The following is a 16,732-nucleotide window of genomic DNA, read 5'->3' as shown; positions in this document are numbered from 1 at the left end:
TGTCACCGCTTCCGTGTTTTCATCACCTGACCCGCTTGCCCGGATTAAACCCGTGTGTATTGTAATTCTGCAGAGACAGCGCGAGAGGGCGGTGTTTCTAATACATGAGCTGAAGCAGCGGAATTAGCACCAGAGTAGTTAAGTCTTTTGTTTGGATTTCAACATTTGTTAGAAAGTTACACCACTTTTTCTGTTTTATTTTGTTAGTTTAGTTTTTTTTTAATGTAATTAACAAGATGCAAACAACAATAAATATGACACTGACTATTAACAGCAGACTTATCCATTCCAGACAATTTCCTGTTATTTCATCTGTATAAATATTTATACATTATACATTGTCTTATTGTTCATTTCCTGTTTATTTTACTGCAGATAACTTTTTAAATAATAATAATTCTATATGTTCTGTACAAACCACTAACTAAACTGTAGTTTTAGTTTTCCTTATTAAAATATGGCAGATGTAGGGTCAATAAATATCTCTGATTGGCTATGACCTTGCTGAGCAGACATAATCACTCCAGAGTTGCTCTTAAAAGTTACTTTTACTTATATGTAATTTAAATGTTTGTTTGAATGAGTTGGTGTAAAGGACATAGAGACAGGCTGCAACTATTGATCATTTTCACCATCAATTCAATTGCTGATCATAGTCTTGATTAATCAATCAATTCTGAGTTCAAGATGATATCATCACATCTTACTTCCTGTAATTCCAGAAGCTGGAATGGTGAAATGTTTTGGCTTTTCTTGGTTGAAAAATTACAAATGATTATCACAATAGTTGGCAATTCATTTCCTCTCAATCAGCTAATCAATTAATCAACTAATTGCTGCAGCTCCAATGTAGGCATTTGATACCTTGCAGCTGTGTGGTACCTGCTACATTACTTGCATGGCTGCTGGTCCAAGAGACTTTTAATTTGTTCATAGCAGAGAGAAAGTAGCACCAAGATATAATAATGAGTTTAAGGGGTGACCAGTAGGCAGTGATTAAAATATCTCTCCTACATGATTTCACATTTTAATCATGTAATCGTGTAGTTTTCACATGTAAAAAAAAACAAAAAAACCCAGAAGCCATGTTTACTTCACTTTAATAATTCATATATATATATATATATATATATATATAAACAGAAATAACTGTTACAAGATTTTATCAAAAACAGCACAAAAACACAGGAAAGGAGAACGTCATCTAACGTATTATAAAAAGGAGATTAAATGAATTCTCTGTTGGTGAATTGAAATGTTATTGAAGTCCTCGAGAACATGATCCACGCTGCAGAAAAAAGTTTGAGATCACTGGAAATTTGCGGCACCGAACTCTGCCTCGTGAAGAAGCTGCTGTATTTTGGTTCTGATCCACGACTGCTTCTCTGCGGAAAGTCTTCTCATGGCGGGAGCCAAGCTCAACAGGAAGAGGGTAACATCGTCTCTCTGATCCAGATCCAGGTTTCTCTGAGCATCCCTTGTCTCCATCCTCCTCAGGTACTCCTCAAGCAGGCTGTCGCTGCTCTTCCTCTTGGCTTGAGGAAGTCTGGGAGACTCGCTGAACTCCTCCACATCATCGTCGTCCGTTTGGTCTAAAAACTCCCTCATTACAACTTCCTGCTCCTCTGTTTTCAGCTGGTTCAGCCTCGATGTGGCGTTGGATGGCGGCGGGCTGCAGTGGGCCTGTCGTTGCTGGAGCAGCAGCAGGTCAGGCTGCAGGAGCGCAGGGGGTGTCGGTTGATCCGAGGACTGTGAGGAAGAGTGCGAAGCTAAGGACGTAGCCAAAGTTGTAACTGAATGCATCATCATCTCAAACAGTTCCTTCATGTGAACATGCTGGCCTTGTGTTTGCACACTGTCGTCTGTGGCAACTGTGTCTGAGGTCTCCTCAGTCTTTGCTTCTTTAAATCTGGTGGTGTCTCCGTTGGCAGGTGACGGTCGCTTCCTCTGGGTGAACTCTGAGTAGGACGACGACGACGACGATGTTGTTGTTGTTGTTGTTGCGTCTGCTACAGCAATGCCTGAAAAGACAGAGAAAATAATCATGCTTCATTTCCATCCCACAGCTGTGATCTAGCAAAACCACAGACCTAGAAAACTGATTATCGTTACAGTGTAATGTAATCTAATGTGTTTTCGGCTGCTGTTATTTAGGCAAAGTTATTTTCTTATGTTTTAATATCTGAGAACTTATTTTAAGGTCGTTTGTCTATTCCAAGATTTTACTTTCCCTTAAGGTGTTTTTATTTCTCTTAAAATGACCCTGTATTGGTTTTTACACATCTAATTACTTTATCTGTTTTTCTTCCTATTGATTTTATGTCTCATCTATTTTATTTTGTTGCCTTTGTCAAGCACTTTATAACATGGATTTTGAAAAGTGCTCTATAAATAAAGATCATTATTATTATTATCGTCATTATTTATAAAAAAAAGAAATCTGGGCCCATATTTATCAAGTGTCTCAAACCAGGAAATAAAAAAACTTCTCAGAGTGATACTTTTAGAACTGGGAGTAAAGACATTTCAACTTTCTCAGCTCCAGAAACCACATCTTTATCTCTGCTGATCTAGAGGACAGCTCCACCAGTGTCCTGGGCCGTCAGAAACGGCCAGAGCCTCCAGTCTGAGACACTCAGGCTCAATGGAAGGACGGATATACTTTTTTTTCCCTGTTTTGTTTTTTTATTTTATTTCAGTGACTAAGGGTCTGAAAACAATGCATTAAATAAAAAAAAATTTCAACATATTACATAATTGTATCTTTGATTTGATTTGATCCTGTTTTAGTAGTTCATCCACAAGTACAGTCAATTACCGTCACATGCGGTTGTTAGCACAGGTAATACTCCATTTCCACCCCCTCATACAGATACATACAGTATATGCACCACATGCACAGGGATGACAACCAAGACATGCGAGTACTATTTCATCAATGTTTTCCATTTTCGAAGTGCAGGTGCTTCCTTATTGTTTTTGCAATATGCATTTCTTAAAGACTAATGAAAAAAAAGGCTGCCATCCAGTTGTGTGTTTTATTTTGAAGGAGACAGATCATTAGCGATAATGACACTTTATAATTACAAGTTCTAGAAATCTGCCTTTCAATGTTGCCATGTCTTTGCCAAAAGGCATGTATGAATGATTCACTCTGAGTGCCACATTTTAAACATCGATCTGAGGAGGGATAGTCATTAATGACACTGAGCTTAAGAGACACGTTGGAGGTAATTATTAATTAATTATATTAATTACACCTGGCTCTCCCAGTAAAACACATGGCTAATAGAGATGACGATTTTTTAACCATGATATCCTCCATGTAACAATGTTGCTATTTCTTCCACTGTTTGATATTTCAAGCCACAGCTGACAGAAACAATACCATCATCATAATTTATTCTCTGTGTGAGTTTTGTAAAACAGTGGCGTCCCCCTCCTTCCTGTGCGTAGCCCCAGGTTCACATTCAGTCTGATTCCTAAGAGCGAATCTGAGACGTTGGATAAAAATGGGCCCTGCTCCTGAATATAATCCCCCTGTCTGAAACGAGCGTTGAACACGATGGCGTTTTTTTATTTGTTGTTGTTGTTGCAGATGCAGCGGTGAAGTCCTGTCTCTTTACTTTGCACAAAAACAGGCACAATAGCTATTGTGCCTCCAGTCGAGCTGCACAAAAACGACAGCTCACCACAGCAAAACACAGTGAAAAGCCAAGTGAAGCTTGCGAAAAGATCAACAATGACTGAAAACTCAGCTGCCTCTTTATTAATGCAGTCTTAACCCTTCATCACCAAGGATGTAATGTTGAGTTTTTAATGTTCAGGGGGGCTGAATAAACAGTGCATTGTAGGAAACTTACTCAAACGACCTACCTTTTCTCTGAATATCTGTATGTATGAGATTTTTATGACCACTTATGACCATCACTGCAGCCCAGTGATTCACTTTGTTTAGAGTCTGTGCAGTTTCATGGCCGCTGAGCTGATTTGTTTAACAGTAATGCAGCTTCTTTTCTCCTCTAATAAACTTACTAAATTCTTAATAACATAATAAATTTAATAATCGTTTGACAAACTACTGAGAAAGTGAAGCTCTTACTCTTATTCTGAAGTGAATCATCAATAAGTTTATTTGAAAGAAAATAAACTAGTGATTATTCTGATAAATAATGAACTGTTGATGTTATTTACTCAGCTTTTAAAGCTGCATTTAACTTTTTCTGGGGAAAAAACTCAAACTGAAAACACAGACTCACTCATATTACTGCCTCTATATAAAGTTCTTATAGAAAATAGAACTCTATACAAATGTCAGAAAGTAGAGAAAAATGTGATGATATTCACATGATATTCACATGTGAGAAGCTGAAACCATTAAAGTTTTTGCTTAATTACTATTGCTTAATGAAATTACTTTTGCCAGTTAGTTTCCTGTTGATGGACTCATGTGAATATGTATAGTTATAAATTAGTCATAAATTATAAATTGTTGGAAATCCTTGACCTTTATGACAGTGACTGAAGACTAAATAAACGTAACCATTCGTTTTTGTTTTCATTTTGAGTAGCTGTGTTGTAATGTTTTCCTTAAAATAATCAGGATTATTATTCATAATTCTTCATTTTTATACAACCTGCTTTGGCAATACTTGATTTAGAACTTATTTCAATGTATTAAACATCCTCCTCTACAAACCATAATTCTCGTCGTCATCGCTCCGCACCTCCGTGGTCGTACTGCAGCCCACCAGTTCGGAGGCATGGAAGTGAGAGGGCTGTGGGTCCAGAGCCCAGCCGTTGGTGCCTGCAGCTCTGGCATCAATGAACGGGTTCAAAAAGGACAAAATCGATGAGTATCTCCACGGCCGGTAGTTAAAGAGGCCGATGCCACTCTCGCGCCTCTCTTTCTCCCGCTGCCTTTCCCTCCTGTGTTGGTCTCTCAGCGTCTTCCACTTCCTTCTGCATTCAGACTCTGAAGAACATGAAGAATACAATCTACATGACTACATAGTCTACAACAGATTTTGTCAGACTATATTTTTTTTTTATAACAGATCCCATGAAAACCAGCAATAAATGTTTCCTACTAACATATCTCAACAGACTTTTACTTGAATACCAAATACAATCCAGTTTAATTCCTTTTCATGGTCACACTGGCTAAAGTATGAAAGACATCAATGAAAACCAGATAAGACGATATGGCCTGTGGTTATTATGATATTTTATATCATACAGGCAGCAGTATATAACAGTTACTGCAGGTGACAACAACTATTTTAGACTTTTTAATGCCTACGAAAGCCTTTGTTTGAGGTAAAGGCACAAATTCACCTACTTCATTTCTCACATTGCCAAGATATTTTAATTAAAATAATTATCTCTTGTGTAACTTCTTGTGTAATTTCAAAAATTGTCTTCTTTAATTTTGTTGCTTGTAAATAAAAACAATAGATTGTGTCGCATTTACATGAACATGTATTTTTATTTAAAGCCGGAGACCTTTTCCAAAATTTTAAATGGAGGCCAAAGAAAAGATGCAACATTTTACAGATTTTTTTTTCTCTTATTGAGATGCCAGCTATCACTCTATCATCTAATTCTTTTTACTCCTACAAACAAATGGAGTCTCAAAAGCCTTTGTGTTCACACAGTTTTCACTCGTTCCATGTTTAAATTGTATTTTTAATATTTATCTTGGATTTTTATCTGGCTCCCTGTCTCTTTCAGAATAAAATTTAAAAGTTTTGTTACTGTTTTACAAGGTGCTGATTTTTTACACCTCCATAGTTTGTCGACTCTCTCTACACACATCCACCAGCTGTCTTATGTCACTGAACGCTACAGTATCAACAGGTAAGACCAAGAAATGTGTATAGGCCTTTTCTTATTATGAACTAAAACTGTGGAACAGCCTGCTCAGAAATATCCAACATGCAACTTCTGTAAATTCCTTAAAGAAACATTTTAACTTCAACCCCTTTAATCTAGTTTTTAAGTGTTTATTACCTGACCTATTTGAAATATTTTTATTACATTCATTTGTTTATTTTACACAGTTCTGTTGCATTTTATTATTTGTTTGCAAATGTCTGATTTGTTTAGTTTTTTTTAGATCCGGAAATATTTGACTCATACTGTAGTTAAGTTTGCAAGGTAAAAGTATTTGCCTTTAGAACTGTGAAAATTTAATTCAAATGACACATTATGGAATCTGAACATATAATCATTAATACGTTTAGAAAAAAAACATTTCATACATAGCACTATTAGTGGTCAAAGGTTCCTGAAAACAGTCCCTTACAAACCTCCAGTGACCTGCTCCTTCAGGAAAACGAAACACTCAGTGGGCAATTTATTAGTTACACGCAGCCAAAGCGAATACAAAAGTCCCTCAATAAACCCTCCTTCAAAAAGGTTAAAATGTTCCGTTTTTTGATTAAAATTGTGTTACAGAGGTGTTATGATGCTGAAGTTGTATTGCATTATACTGAAATCTGTTCTTTGATATTTAGCTTACACTCACTGATATAAATAGGGAAGCCAAAATATTAGAAACAAACTATATCCCCCATCAACACGTCTTTAATACAGTGTCAACACAAAGTGAACATTGAAACCTTCATTTATTACATGACTGTTGAAATACGCTTCAATAGGAACCAATGAGCTCCGGGCTGGGAAGCCACAGACAGTCGGAACATATTTAGGCATGGACAGTTATTGTTTTGATCTTTTCAACAGGGATTTGATGGAAATAACAATAGATAAAGTGTTTAAATTCAGCCTGGAAACTCGGTCACATTAACACCGTGTCGTTAAGGTGAGTTGTGTGAACACACGGTTCGTCGAGCGGCTGTTGTTTGATGTTCAACGGCGGAAAACTTGAGCCACTCACCGGGAACCCCGACGATCTCCGCGACCTGCCTCCAAGCGTCGCTCCGCATGTTCAGGTCCCTGTAGGTCAGTGAATTTGTGTCGTAGAGACTCGGGAAGCCGGAGACCGCCATGATGAGTTTGTACTCCATGTTTGTTCAAAACTTCTGTACCTGCCTGAAGCAGCGGAGCGAGAAGAATAGGGGAAAAAAAAAAACAACAACGGTGTGATTCCGTTTCCGGTGCGAATGTAAACAAACCCTATTGGCTGCAGTTCCGCGCGTCACACTACATTTGCATAAAAGTGTGCGCAATGTTTTTCTGTTTTTTCTTCAATTTGTATTTACCTATTTATCATTTTTTCATAGTACTATTTCATGTGATATTTGTAAGTAATATTTAATTAATCCCTCAACCTTTTATTCAAGCATTCTCATTTGTTTCAGTGTAACAGTTGTGTAACAGACAACAAAGTTAGTAATGATAAAAAAATAAAAAAATAAAATAGTTTTTAAAAAACTATTAAGTTCTCATTATTCTAACTTACTATCTTATAACAGTGGCTGAGCAAGTAAGATTCTTTACCTAAAAAATCAGACTATCTCATAATTTTGATGTAAATATTAATTTGGTTAATCTGTACAAAAACAAAAATCTAAGACCAACAAAACAACAGCAAAACGTGGTATCAACTCTTTTCTCTAACTCTCCATAAGACAGCAAATAAGCTTATTAACCCAAATTGTCTGACTATTCCTTTGAAATTTAATTTTGATTTAAAGTAGTACTTTTCTTTCAAGTTATATCTTTCTTCATCTACAATGATACAGATTTTGCTGCTCAGTATGGACAGGATTAACGCTTAAAATTATGGATTTATTCTTTGAAGACAAAGCAGAAAACAAAGAGGCAGATCGTTTCGTTCAGCCACTGAGTGCATTATTTACATATTCAGCTGACTGGGCGGTTTGGCAATTGTGCGCTTTTGTTTGTGTATTGTTTCTTCTGGGTGTGGACCAGTGCCAAGGGACATTTGCATGCAACTCCCCTATCCTTACTCTCAGCTACAAAGACACAAGAAGCAGCAGGATGCGTTTTCAACAGAAATAACTGCACTACATCTATGAGGATGCAAAGTGGCAACAAGCAGCATACAACTTCAACTTAATGCAAATGTCCTACACTTTGGTTTGGCTACACCTTAGATTAAACAATAGGAATGTGTATGAAACACACAGCTGTTGGCAGCAGCTTTGGCAGTCACCCACCTGGAGCTGGATATGTAAATAACTTGCTCAGTGCAGTGTTAGCAGCAGCTTTCCATATGGTCAACACAAAGAACAGTGATTATTGTAGGTCTCACAAGCTCCCTCTAGGAGGCGACATTGCTCCAAAAAGTCCTCAGCTGTGCACTCAGATCTGATTAAATAATAATATGTTTGATGTTTCCATGCAGGGAAAGTATCTTCTGTCTTCACCTATCAGGTGTCAAGATGTTCAAACAGAAAGAAACAGAAAATCTGATCCACGCTGCTCGTGTAAGTCTTGAGCTAACATCATTAGGTCCTATCGTATTATATTCTTCCTCACAGGTGGTTTCTTTCAGAGCTGGAATATTGCTTCCAAGTCCAGGCCCCAAAACTCTCCAGGTTTACTGTGTCTCAAATAGACTATGTGAATTTAAATAAAACTTTGCAAGTTCACTTCTAGGAACCTTAAGGGGGATGAAGTCATGTCTTGAAAGCCCCCATTTGTCAGAGTCTAGTTTTAAGAAAGTCCTCATTTAGTAAATTTAGTCCATATTCCTTAATTCATCAAATTTTCACACAGTCCAACTGGGTGTAGACAGTATCTCAGCTCAGAAAAAGGGTACAAATTGCACAGAGAGAGGCAAGAGTGGGGGTTAAATGGGTGCCCAGCACCTCATTTAAGCCCCCGGCTCCCCTTAGCAGATCAGTCCCACGATGGTTTGGTTTGTGGTTTCCAAAATCACAGTCAACATCTAGTAAACTACCAGAAAAAATATGTGGTACAGCATACTGCATTACAGACATTTTAACTGTTTTATCAGAGACTTTTAAATTTTTGATTTTTTGACCAGATTTGTGAAAACTTCCAAATGATTCTTGAATTTTGAAAAGTTTAAAAGCTTCTCCTCCAGTTCAACATCTTTTCTAAAACAGACACAGACGACGCTCCTCAGAAACTGTATTATAGTTTCAGTATTTGCATGTTAAACTCAGGCAGGTTCTTATGAGAATTTCACACTTTGTAGTGGCAGAAAAGTGCCGAAATGTACGTCTAAATTTATGCGCAGACACACAGCAAGTTTGGGAAATCCCTTTAAGTTTCCCAGACTGTTTTCTAGCCTAAATAAAGCAGCAGGGGTCAAAGGTCAACCAATTTAAAAATAGAGCCTGCAGAGGTCAGTGCAGCAGCAGGAAATCCTGAAAACACACAGACACACTGACTGAAGGGACATGTGGACAAAGGGGTCGTGACGTCATGTTAGAGGCTGAGAGTGTCAAACATGTCTTTAAGGCCTTCTGTCAGTGCAGCAGTTGTCATTCCCGCAGCAAACATCTGGCTGCAGAGGTGATTTCTATTATTGAAAAAATGCCTGATGTACATTTTTGTCAGTGTGACAAACTTAGAAGTAAGTTGTGACTGAAAAATTTCAACTTTTTTTCTGAGAAAGAATTCAGAAAAGAATCTGCTTTGTTATGTTTACTGCACAATACCAGTGTTTCCAGTTCAAGTTTGTCATACCAACTATACAAAAGAGAGCTGAGGTGACAAAGGCACAGTATGCAAACACAGATTAAAGCATGACATCAGCAGAAAATGGTCTTTTTATTCCTCTGTTTCCTCTTTGTTCGTATCACATTTCTTTCTCTTTGTTTCTCAGACTCACTTTCTTTTGCTTCTTTCCTCCATCTCTTGTTTCTTCTCTTCTCTTTCCTCCTCTGTTCTCTTGTTATGCAACAGTGTGGTGGAGGGTGGTCAGCAGACGGCTGCAGCTCTGTGTGTGTGTGTGTGTGTGTGTGTGTGTGTGAGTATGTGTGACAGTAAAGTGAGCGCCCCAGGGTGTTGGCAGTATCTTGGGAATGGTGTGACCAGGACGTGGGAGCAGACTTACACACACACACACACACACACACACACACACACACACACACACATACACACACACACACATACAGTACGCACAGACACACTCTCAGTTGCAGACAAGGCTGAGAAATGGGTCAGAGTTAGCCAGAAGAGATATAATTACACACACCCTTCTCTGCTATTTGGACACACGCTCATACACACAGTTCTCATCATACACTGTTGCTCATAAAGCTGGAATAAAATATTTTTTACCTCTTTCCATGAAATGATTGTGACAATGTGATTTATTCGTGACAGATAAAGTGTATATCTTCTCAAAACTTTAGTAGTCAATCTCTTCCAAAGTGATTACTGATGCATTTAAATAGGAATAAACAGAGGACTGTGTCTGAAAATAAAATTATTCCAACTTACTCCTAATTATCTCCAAGGAATAGTTCAACTTTTTGGGAAATACACTTGTTCAATTTCTGGTGGAGCGTTAGATAAGATGATTGACCCCCCTGTCATATCTATACATGTAGCCATTTAGCCTAGCTTAGCATAAAGACTGGGGAAAACAGCAAGCCTGACTTCAGGGTGGGGCCAGAGGGTTGGCACAGGTCCCTGGTGGCCCCCCGTATTGGAGTAAGAAGATGATAGATAGTTGACTTCTTAATATTAAAATCTGTGTAAGCGACTTTCCAACAAGACTCATTAACAAACAACAACTAAGAGACATAAGATGACCTCAAAGAGACACAAAACAACCACAAAGAGACACAAAACAACCTCAAAGAGACACAAAACAACCACAAAGAGACACAAAACAACCACAAAGAGACACAAAACAACCACAAAGAGATACAAGACAACCACCAAGAGACACTGAACCACTACAAGCGATGCAGCAGTGTTGTTTGTTGTTGTTTTGAGACTTTTTCAGTCTGGATGTCATTCTCCTGTCCAGAGGGGGCCTTTTTCATTGTGTTAGATTTCACATGATACCAATAAGCCTCCATGTTGCTCCAGCAGGGAGAAGGGCAGGAAACTTTTATCCAGATACAGATCGGAGAGGCTGAGTGGACAAGACTCCATCTGATTTTCTACCAGTAAAACTGATCTCACATCGGCTGGACAGACAAAGGGTGGAGCTTCAGTGTGTGTGTGTGTGTATGTGTCTGTGTGTGTCAGTCTCACATAACATTTTTTCACACATGCACACGCACACGCACACGCACACACACACACACACACACACACACACACACACACACACACAGACACACACACACAAACACACACACACACAAATACATTCATACACTCAGAAGCACATGATACACACATGATACACACACACTCATACACACAGTCTGGTGTAACTCTCTCCTAAAGATTAACAGGAAGAAACGTGAGGAACGCTGAGAATGTGGTAGATGACAGTTTACAGTGGATATGTCAAACTGTGTGTGTGTGTGTATGTGTGTGTGTGTGTGTGTACATGTGACTACATAACTGTATGTTGGTGACAAACACTAATCAGGTTGCAGAAAAAGATAAACAACAAACAAAGTGATATATTATTTTGATATTTGATATGTTTCATTTTATATTATATTATTATATTCTGGTTAATGTCTGTAGGTCTGGTTTCATAATAAAAATGAATATATGAATATTTTTAAAAAATGCAATGTTAACCTCTGCTGTATTGGGTTATGTCCTGCTGCCTCCTGAAAATACACACCCCACAAAAACACCAACACTGCCATGGCAGATGCAGCAATAACCGCTCGCAGTCTGAAAGCCTCTTTAAGCTGCAGTATATACTGTACTCCATCAGAAGAGCCTTTCCGGTGGTTAAACAACCTCCCTCCACAAATTAACTGACTCGCTGCATCCAAAAATTTCTACCACTTTCTGAAACTGACAATCCAGCATTTACACCCGCTTCATTATGTGACTGATCAGCTGTGCAGAGGTGAGACAGGAGACAGGGTTTCCTTTACACAACTATTTCTCTCAGTCTGTGTGTCCAGCTGAGTGGTGCCTCTCTGCATTGCTTGTTTAGCAGCTGATATAGTCAGACGATACCAATATCTCATACATGGTGGTTAAAGGAGGTGATGGCATTTTTGTGGAATATTTTTGTTTATTGGTTTTTATTCTGAAAGCTGAATTAATATTAATCCAGTAAATAAACCAGTCAAAAATTGTGTTTTTGCACTAGACTGCATATGCTTTTAATATTCTTCCAGGACATTTAATCCAGTCAGTAAACTAGTCAGTAAACCAGTTTCCAGTCTTTCCAGCAGTGGGTCAGGGTGTATTTAAAGCTGTTCAGGACTCTGAGCCTGAGAATCTGACTTCAGAGACCAAACAATCACTGTTTTGCCGTGCGTCGCCTGAATCAACACCATTGACTACCCAACGCACACACACACACACAATCACACACACTCTCTCTCTCTCTCTGTCTCTCTCTGACGCACACAAACACACTCCAGCCACCGTGCACCACTTCCTCGCTTTCTGCTTCTTCAACATCCTCACACTGCCCTCACGTACAGCTCTTTTTCCCTGCCACTGGCTCTCTACGGGTCTCTCTCTCTCTTTCTCTCTCTCTCTCTCTCTTTGATTAATTACCACTAAATCACCAGCAGTCACGAAACGACGGGCAGCCTTTCTTTCTGCAAGTCCTTCACTCTCTTCCTCCTTTTCTCCGACTTCCCTCCTTCTTCTGTGGTGTTTCAGATGGTCCTCCTCCTCTCTCATTGTTCGGGAATAAACTGGAGGGTTGCTCATTCACTGGCGCTGAACTTGTTTTTCTCCACATTTTATTTATTCAGGGCACGAACGCCCCTTGCCTCAGTGTTCACACCTGGGAGCTTCCCAGCACAAACAGTCCTCCACCAATGTTTTAGTCGGTTTAAACAAAGACGAAATTGCCACAGACACAAACTAAAATAACAACAAAAATGTTTCATCTAATGTGTAAAGTAACAGAAACGATTTTTTAAAAAATGTCTGAAGCCATGTTAGCGGCTGTGTTAGGCTGTAGTTTGGCACAGAGGTGCTTTAAGGGCGATGCTAACATATCTTAGTTTAGCATGTTAGCATGCACATTAGTTAGCACATTTGTGCAGTAGCAATAAACACACACTACAGTTGAGGCTGATAGGAATGTCATTGATTTTGCATGAATTTGGTCATAAATTAAAGTGTCAGAGCTTTGTTATAATTTTAATTTCAAGGTTATTACAGTTCATCCTGAGGGGAACATGAACATCTGAACCTAATTTCATCACAATCCATCTTGATAAATTATTTCACTCAAAACTAAAAATGTCAATCTCACAGTGGTACAAGAGGAAAATTAAGGGGATCACCAAAGTCATTAGGATTCATCCTTTTGGAAACATGAATGTCTGAAGAACATTTTATCTCAGTCCAACCAGTAGATGTTGAGATATTTCAGTCTGACCCAGAGTGGAAGACAGACTGAATCACTATCCCTACAGCAACTCCAATAGCATGGCTTAAGAAATATCTTTAGTGTTGTTTTTATTGAACACAGATTTAAAACATATTTTATTATTATATCTTTAAAATATTCCTGCCCTAAGAAATACAATAAAAACAAAACTAATAAAAATGAGCTACGAGGAAAGAAAGTATTTGATATACGAAATTCTTATGAGCAACTATCTTTAAATGCTACATGCAATGGAATTTCAGGAACAGGAATTTCCTGCTGTGGTGTAACTTTCAAAATAATGTTAAGAGCTTCACTGGAGTGCACTTTGTTGAGCAACATTCCCAGACTACTGGCACCCCAGGACTGTACCCTGACAAATAAGGTATGTCTTCCAATAGCAAGCCTCATTCAAGTCAGAGTGTTTTACTGTGACATGTCTTTATAAGGATTTTATCAAGATTTCAAGACTTCAAAATAAAATCCCAGGAAATTCTGAGGACAAATTCCTTGAGGACAGTGGCTGTACTGGGCCGTTCCCAGTATGAACGTGTTGGAGCATGTGTGTGTTCAGTCAGGTCAACATTGATCCATGAAAACAGTGTGTGACTCAGTTCGGCTGATTTTCCCCCTCAGTCACCACAGAGGCACGAAAGGAAGGGTGTGTGTGTGTGTGTGTGTGTGTGTGTGGGGGGGATGCAGACTGTCGAGGATGTGTGTGAGCGTGTGTGTGTGTGTTGGGAAACATAGCAATGTTTCCTGATCTTGATACTGCTTAACAAGGGTGGAGGGCTTGAGCCATATCTGTCTGTCTGTGTGTGTGTGTGTGTGTGTGTGTGTGTGTGTGTGTGTGTGTGTAGGGGTCTCATATCGTTGTGCCGATCGCCTTCAAAAACAGAGGGAAGTGGTTCAGAGCGAAGGCCATTGTAGTTGTAATGTTGTGAGTTTGTGTGTGTGTGTGTGTGTATGTGTGTGTGTGTGCGTGTGTGTGTGTATATTGAACGCATACACACACACGCTCTATAGTGAAAATCGAAACCCCAATGGGACAAAATAGAATAGGAGGTTCAATGTGTGTGTGTTAACATTTCAGCATGACACTGACTTGCATACCCCTTGTCTTGTGTGTGTGTGTGTGTGCGTGTGTGCGTGTGTGTGTGTGTTGTAAGATAAGACATCAGTGTGTCTGATCCTTCCTTCTCACTCACGCCATCAGGGAACGCCATTGTTTTTTTCCAGTCCTCTCACCCTGTCTGCTTCATTTAAAGTTTCAGATTTGCTGGGAGTGACTAAGTTGCTAAGTTACTCAATTAGTTAATTAATTGCTCAATTAGTTGAGGGTTCCCTGTGGAGCTTTGTTGTAAAGAAGGTTTCTGTTTACATCAGTGTTTCTAATGAAAACACTGTGAAGGTTGAATCGGGCTAAGCTTTGGCTAAAATGTGAGATTATCTGTCAAATATGTAGTACAAGGACGAATTCCAGGTAGATTACACTGAAAAATGGCCGACACTGTGTTTCTACTGTTCACCTGTCGCAACTCAAGGTAAAATGATTTCTCATGATTACTTTCCACAGTTGTAAAATTCAGTCTCACAATATTAAAACCCCTGCACAGTGTGTCTGATAAACCTTTAAACACTTCAGTCTGGACTTCCTGGATTCTATTTCATATCTAATCAGTACCTTGAATTGTTTTTTGATGCAAGGTTTGCTCATGTTAACTAATTCTAATAATACATTTTATTTATAGGCACCTTTCAAAGCACTCATGGACACCTTACAGCACACAGTAAGAAGAATCAAATATACAATAGGCATAAGATACAAAATAAGTTAGAATAAATAGAATTGTATTAAATATATATGGGTAAATTGATATGTTCAGTAGCTCATTGGTAGCAGTAATAATAATAATAACAGTTAATAATAAATAAACAATAACAATTAAATGAGTCCACTTCCTTTGGCTGAGGTGTTCTACAGTCTGATGGCAGTGGGAACAAAGGATCTCCTGAACCTCTCTGTTCTGCAGCACAGTGAGATGAGACGTTTGCTTCTGTAGCTGCTTCTCCGTCCTGCCAGAATGTTGTGGAGAGGATGGTTGGTATTGGCCAAGATGGCCGCCATCTTACATTGCATGTGTCTCTCCACAACAGTCCTGACTGAGTCCAGACTCCTGCCAAGCACAGACCCAGCCTTTTTGACCAGCTTATCAAGTCTCCTTGTGTTCATGTTTGACATGCTGCTGCCCCAGCAGACTGCAGCATTAAAGAATACACTGGCCACCACTGACTAATGAAACATGTGCAGCTTTTCACTGCAGAGGTCAAAGGACCTGAGCCTCCTGAGGAAAAAGAGCTGCCTCTGCCCCTTCAGGTAGATGGCATCCCTGTTCAGGGACCAGTCCAGTTTACTGTCCAGGTGCACACATAAGTATTAATGTGCACCACCTCAATGTCCTTCCCTCGAATGTTGACTGGCTGAAGGGTGGGCCTAGACCTCCGAAAGTCCATGACCATCCCCTTGGTCTTGGAGGTGTCCAGGCCATCATCAGATCCCTGTACTCCTCTTCCTGCCCGTTCCTGATACGCACCACAATAGCTGCATCATCCGAGTATTTGTGGATGTGGCAGGACTCAGAGTTGTATTTAAAGTCGCCCATATACAGGGTGAACAGGATCGGAGCCAGAACAGTCCCCTGTGGAGCCCCAGTGCTGCTCATCACTGTCCCTGAGACGCAGTTACCCAGCCTGACGTACTGTGGTCGTCTTGTCAGGTAATCCACAATCCAGGACGTGAAGCAGGGATCCACCCCATCCCTTCCAGCTTGTCTTTAAGAATGGGGGGTTGGATGGTGTTAAATGCACTTGAGAAATCAAAGAACATAATCCTCATGTAACCACCTGGCTCATCCATGTTCAACCTGTGGCCTCAGAAGGTGGAGAAGCAGCTGCTCCAGGGTCTTCATGATGTGTGATGTGAGGGACACCGCTCTGTAGTCATTACAGTAAAGGAAGGTAGAGAGTCAATATTACATAGGTCAGGTCTTTTCCTTTTCTTTACTTTACGATTCACTGTTCCACCTGGGGGAAACCATTGTGTAGATCTTCAACAGACTGTTATAGTTACACAATTAATTTGTTTAAGTTACACAAATATCAACAATTAACATACATTATGTATGTGTAGATTCACATTACAAAAGAAAGCTCATTCAGATACAATGCACAGCAGCACATACAAAATAAATCTTATAGTATACTGTCTCCCTTCCTTCA

General features: G+C 39.3%; 1 protein-coding gene across 1 annotated transcript; it reads right to left on the bottom strand.

The window, feature by feature from the left end:
- Positions 1-1,159: 1,159 nt before the first annotated feature.
- LOC111235384 lies at positions 1,160-7,087 on the bottom strand. The gene is made up of 3 exons (XM_022763836.1): positions 6,902-7,087; positions 4,700-4,975; positions 1,160-2,021 (listed from the first exon to the last, which is right to left on the bottom strand). The coding sequence occupies exons 1-3, from the start codon at positions 7,029-7,031 to the stop codon at positions 1,309-1,311; spliced, it is 1,119 nt and encodes a 372-aa protein (XP_022619557.1). The 5' UTR covers positions 7,032-7,087; the 3' UTR covers positions 1,160-1,308.
- Positions 7,088-16,732: the final 9,645 nt, after the last annotated feature.

This window comes from Seriola dumerili, unplaced genomic scaffold (assembly GCF_002260705.1).
Source record: "Seriola dumerili isolate Sdu_G_001 unplaced genomic scaffold, Sdu_1.0 BDQW01000025.1, whole genome shotgun sequence".
Classification (NCBI taxonomy): Eukaryota; Metazoa; Chordata; class Actinopteri; order Carangiformes; family Carangidae; genus Seriola; species Seriola dumerili.
Note: the sequence above shows the minus strand (reverse complement) of the source record. Positions and strands in the feature narration are given on the sequence as shown.

What these genes read in the sequence shown, in the direction of transcription:
- LOC111235384 (XM_022763836.1), bottom strand. Translation starts at nt 7,031, where the DNA reads ATGGAGTACAAACTCATCATGGCGGTCTCCGGCTTCCCGAGTCTCTAC. An exon ending in GGAGATCGTCGGGGTTCCCG is followed by an intron (nt 4,976 to 6,901) that starts GTGAGTGGCTCA and finishes CATGTTCTTCAG; the next exon opens with AGTCTGAATGCAGAAGGAAG. An exon ending in CGATGACGACGAGAATTATG is followed by an intron (nt 2,022 to 4,699) that starts GTTTGTAGAGGA and finishes CTGTCTTTTCAG; the next exon opens with GCATTGCTGTAGCAGACGCA.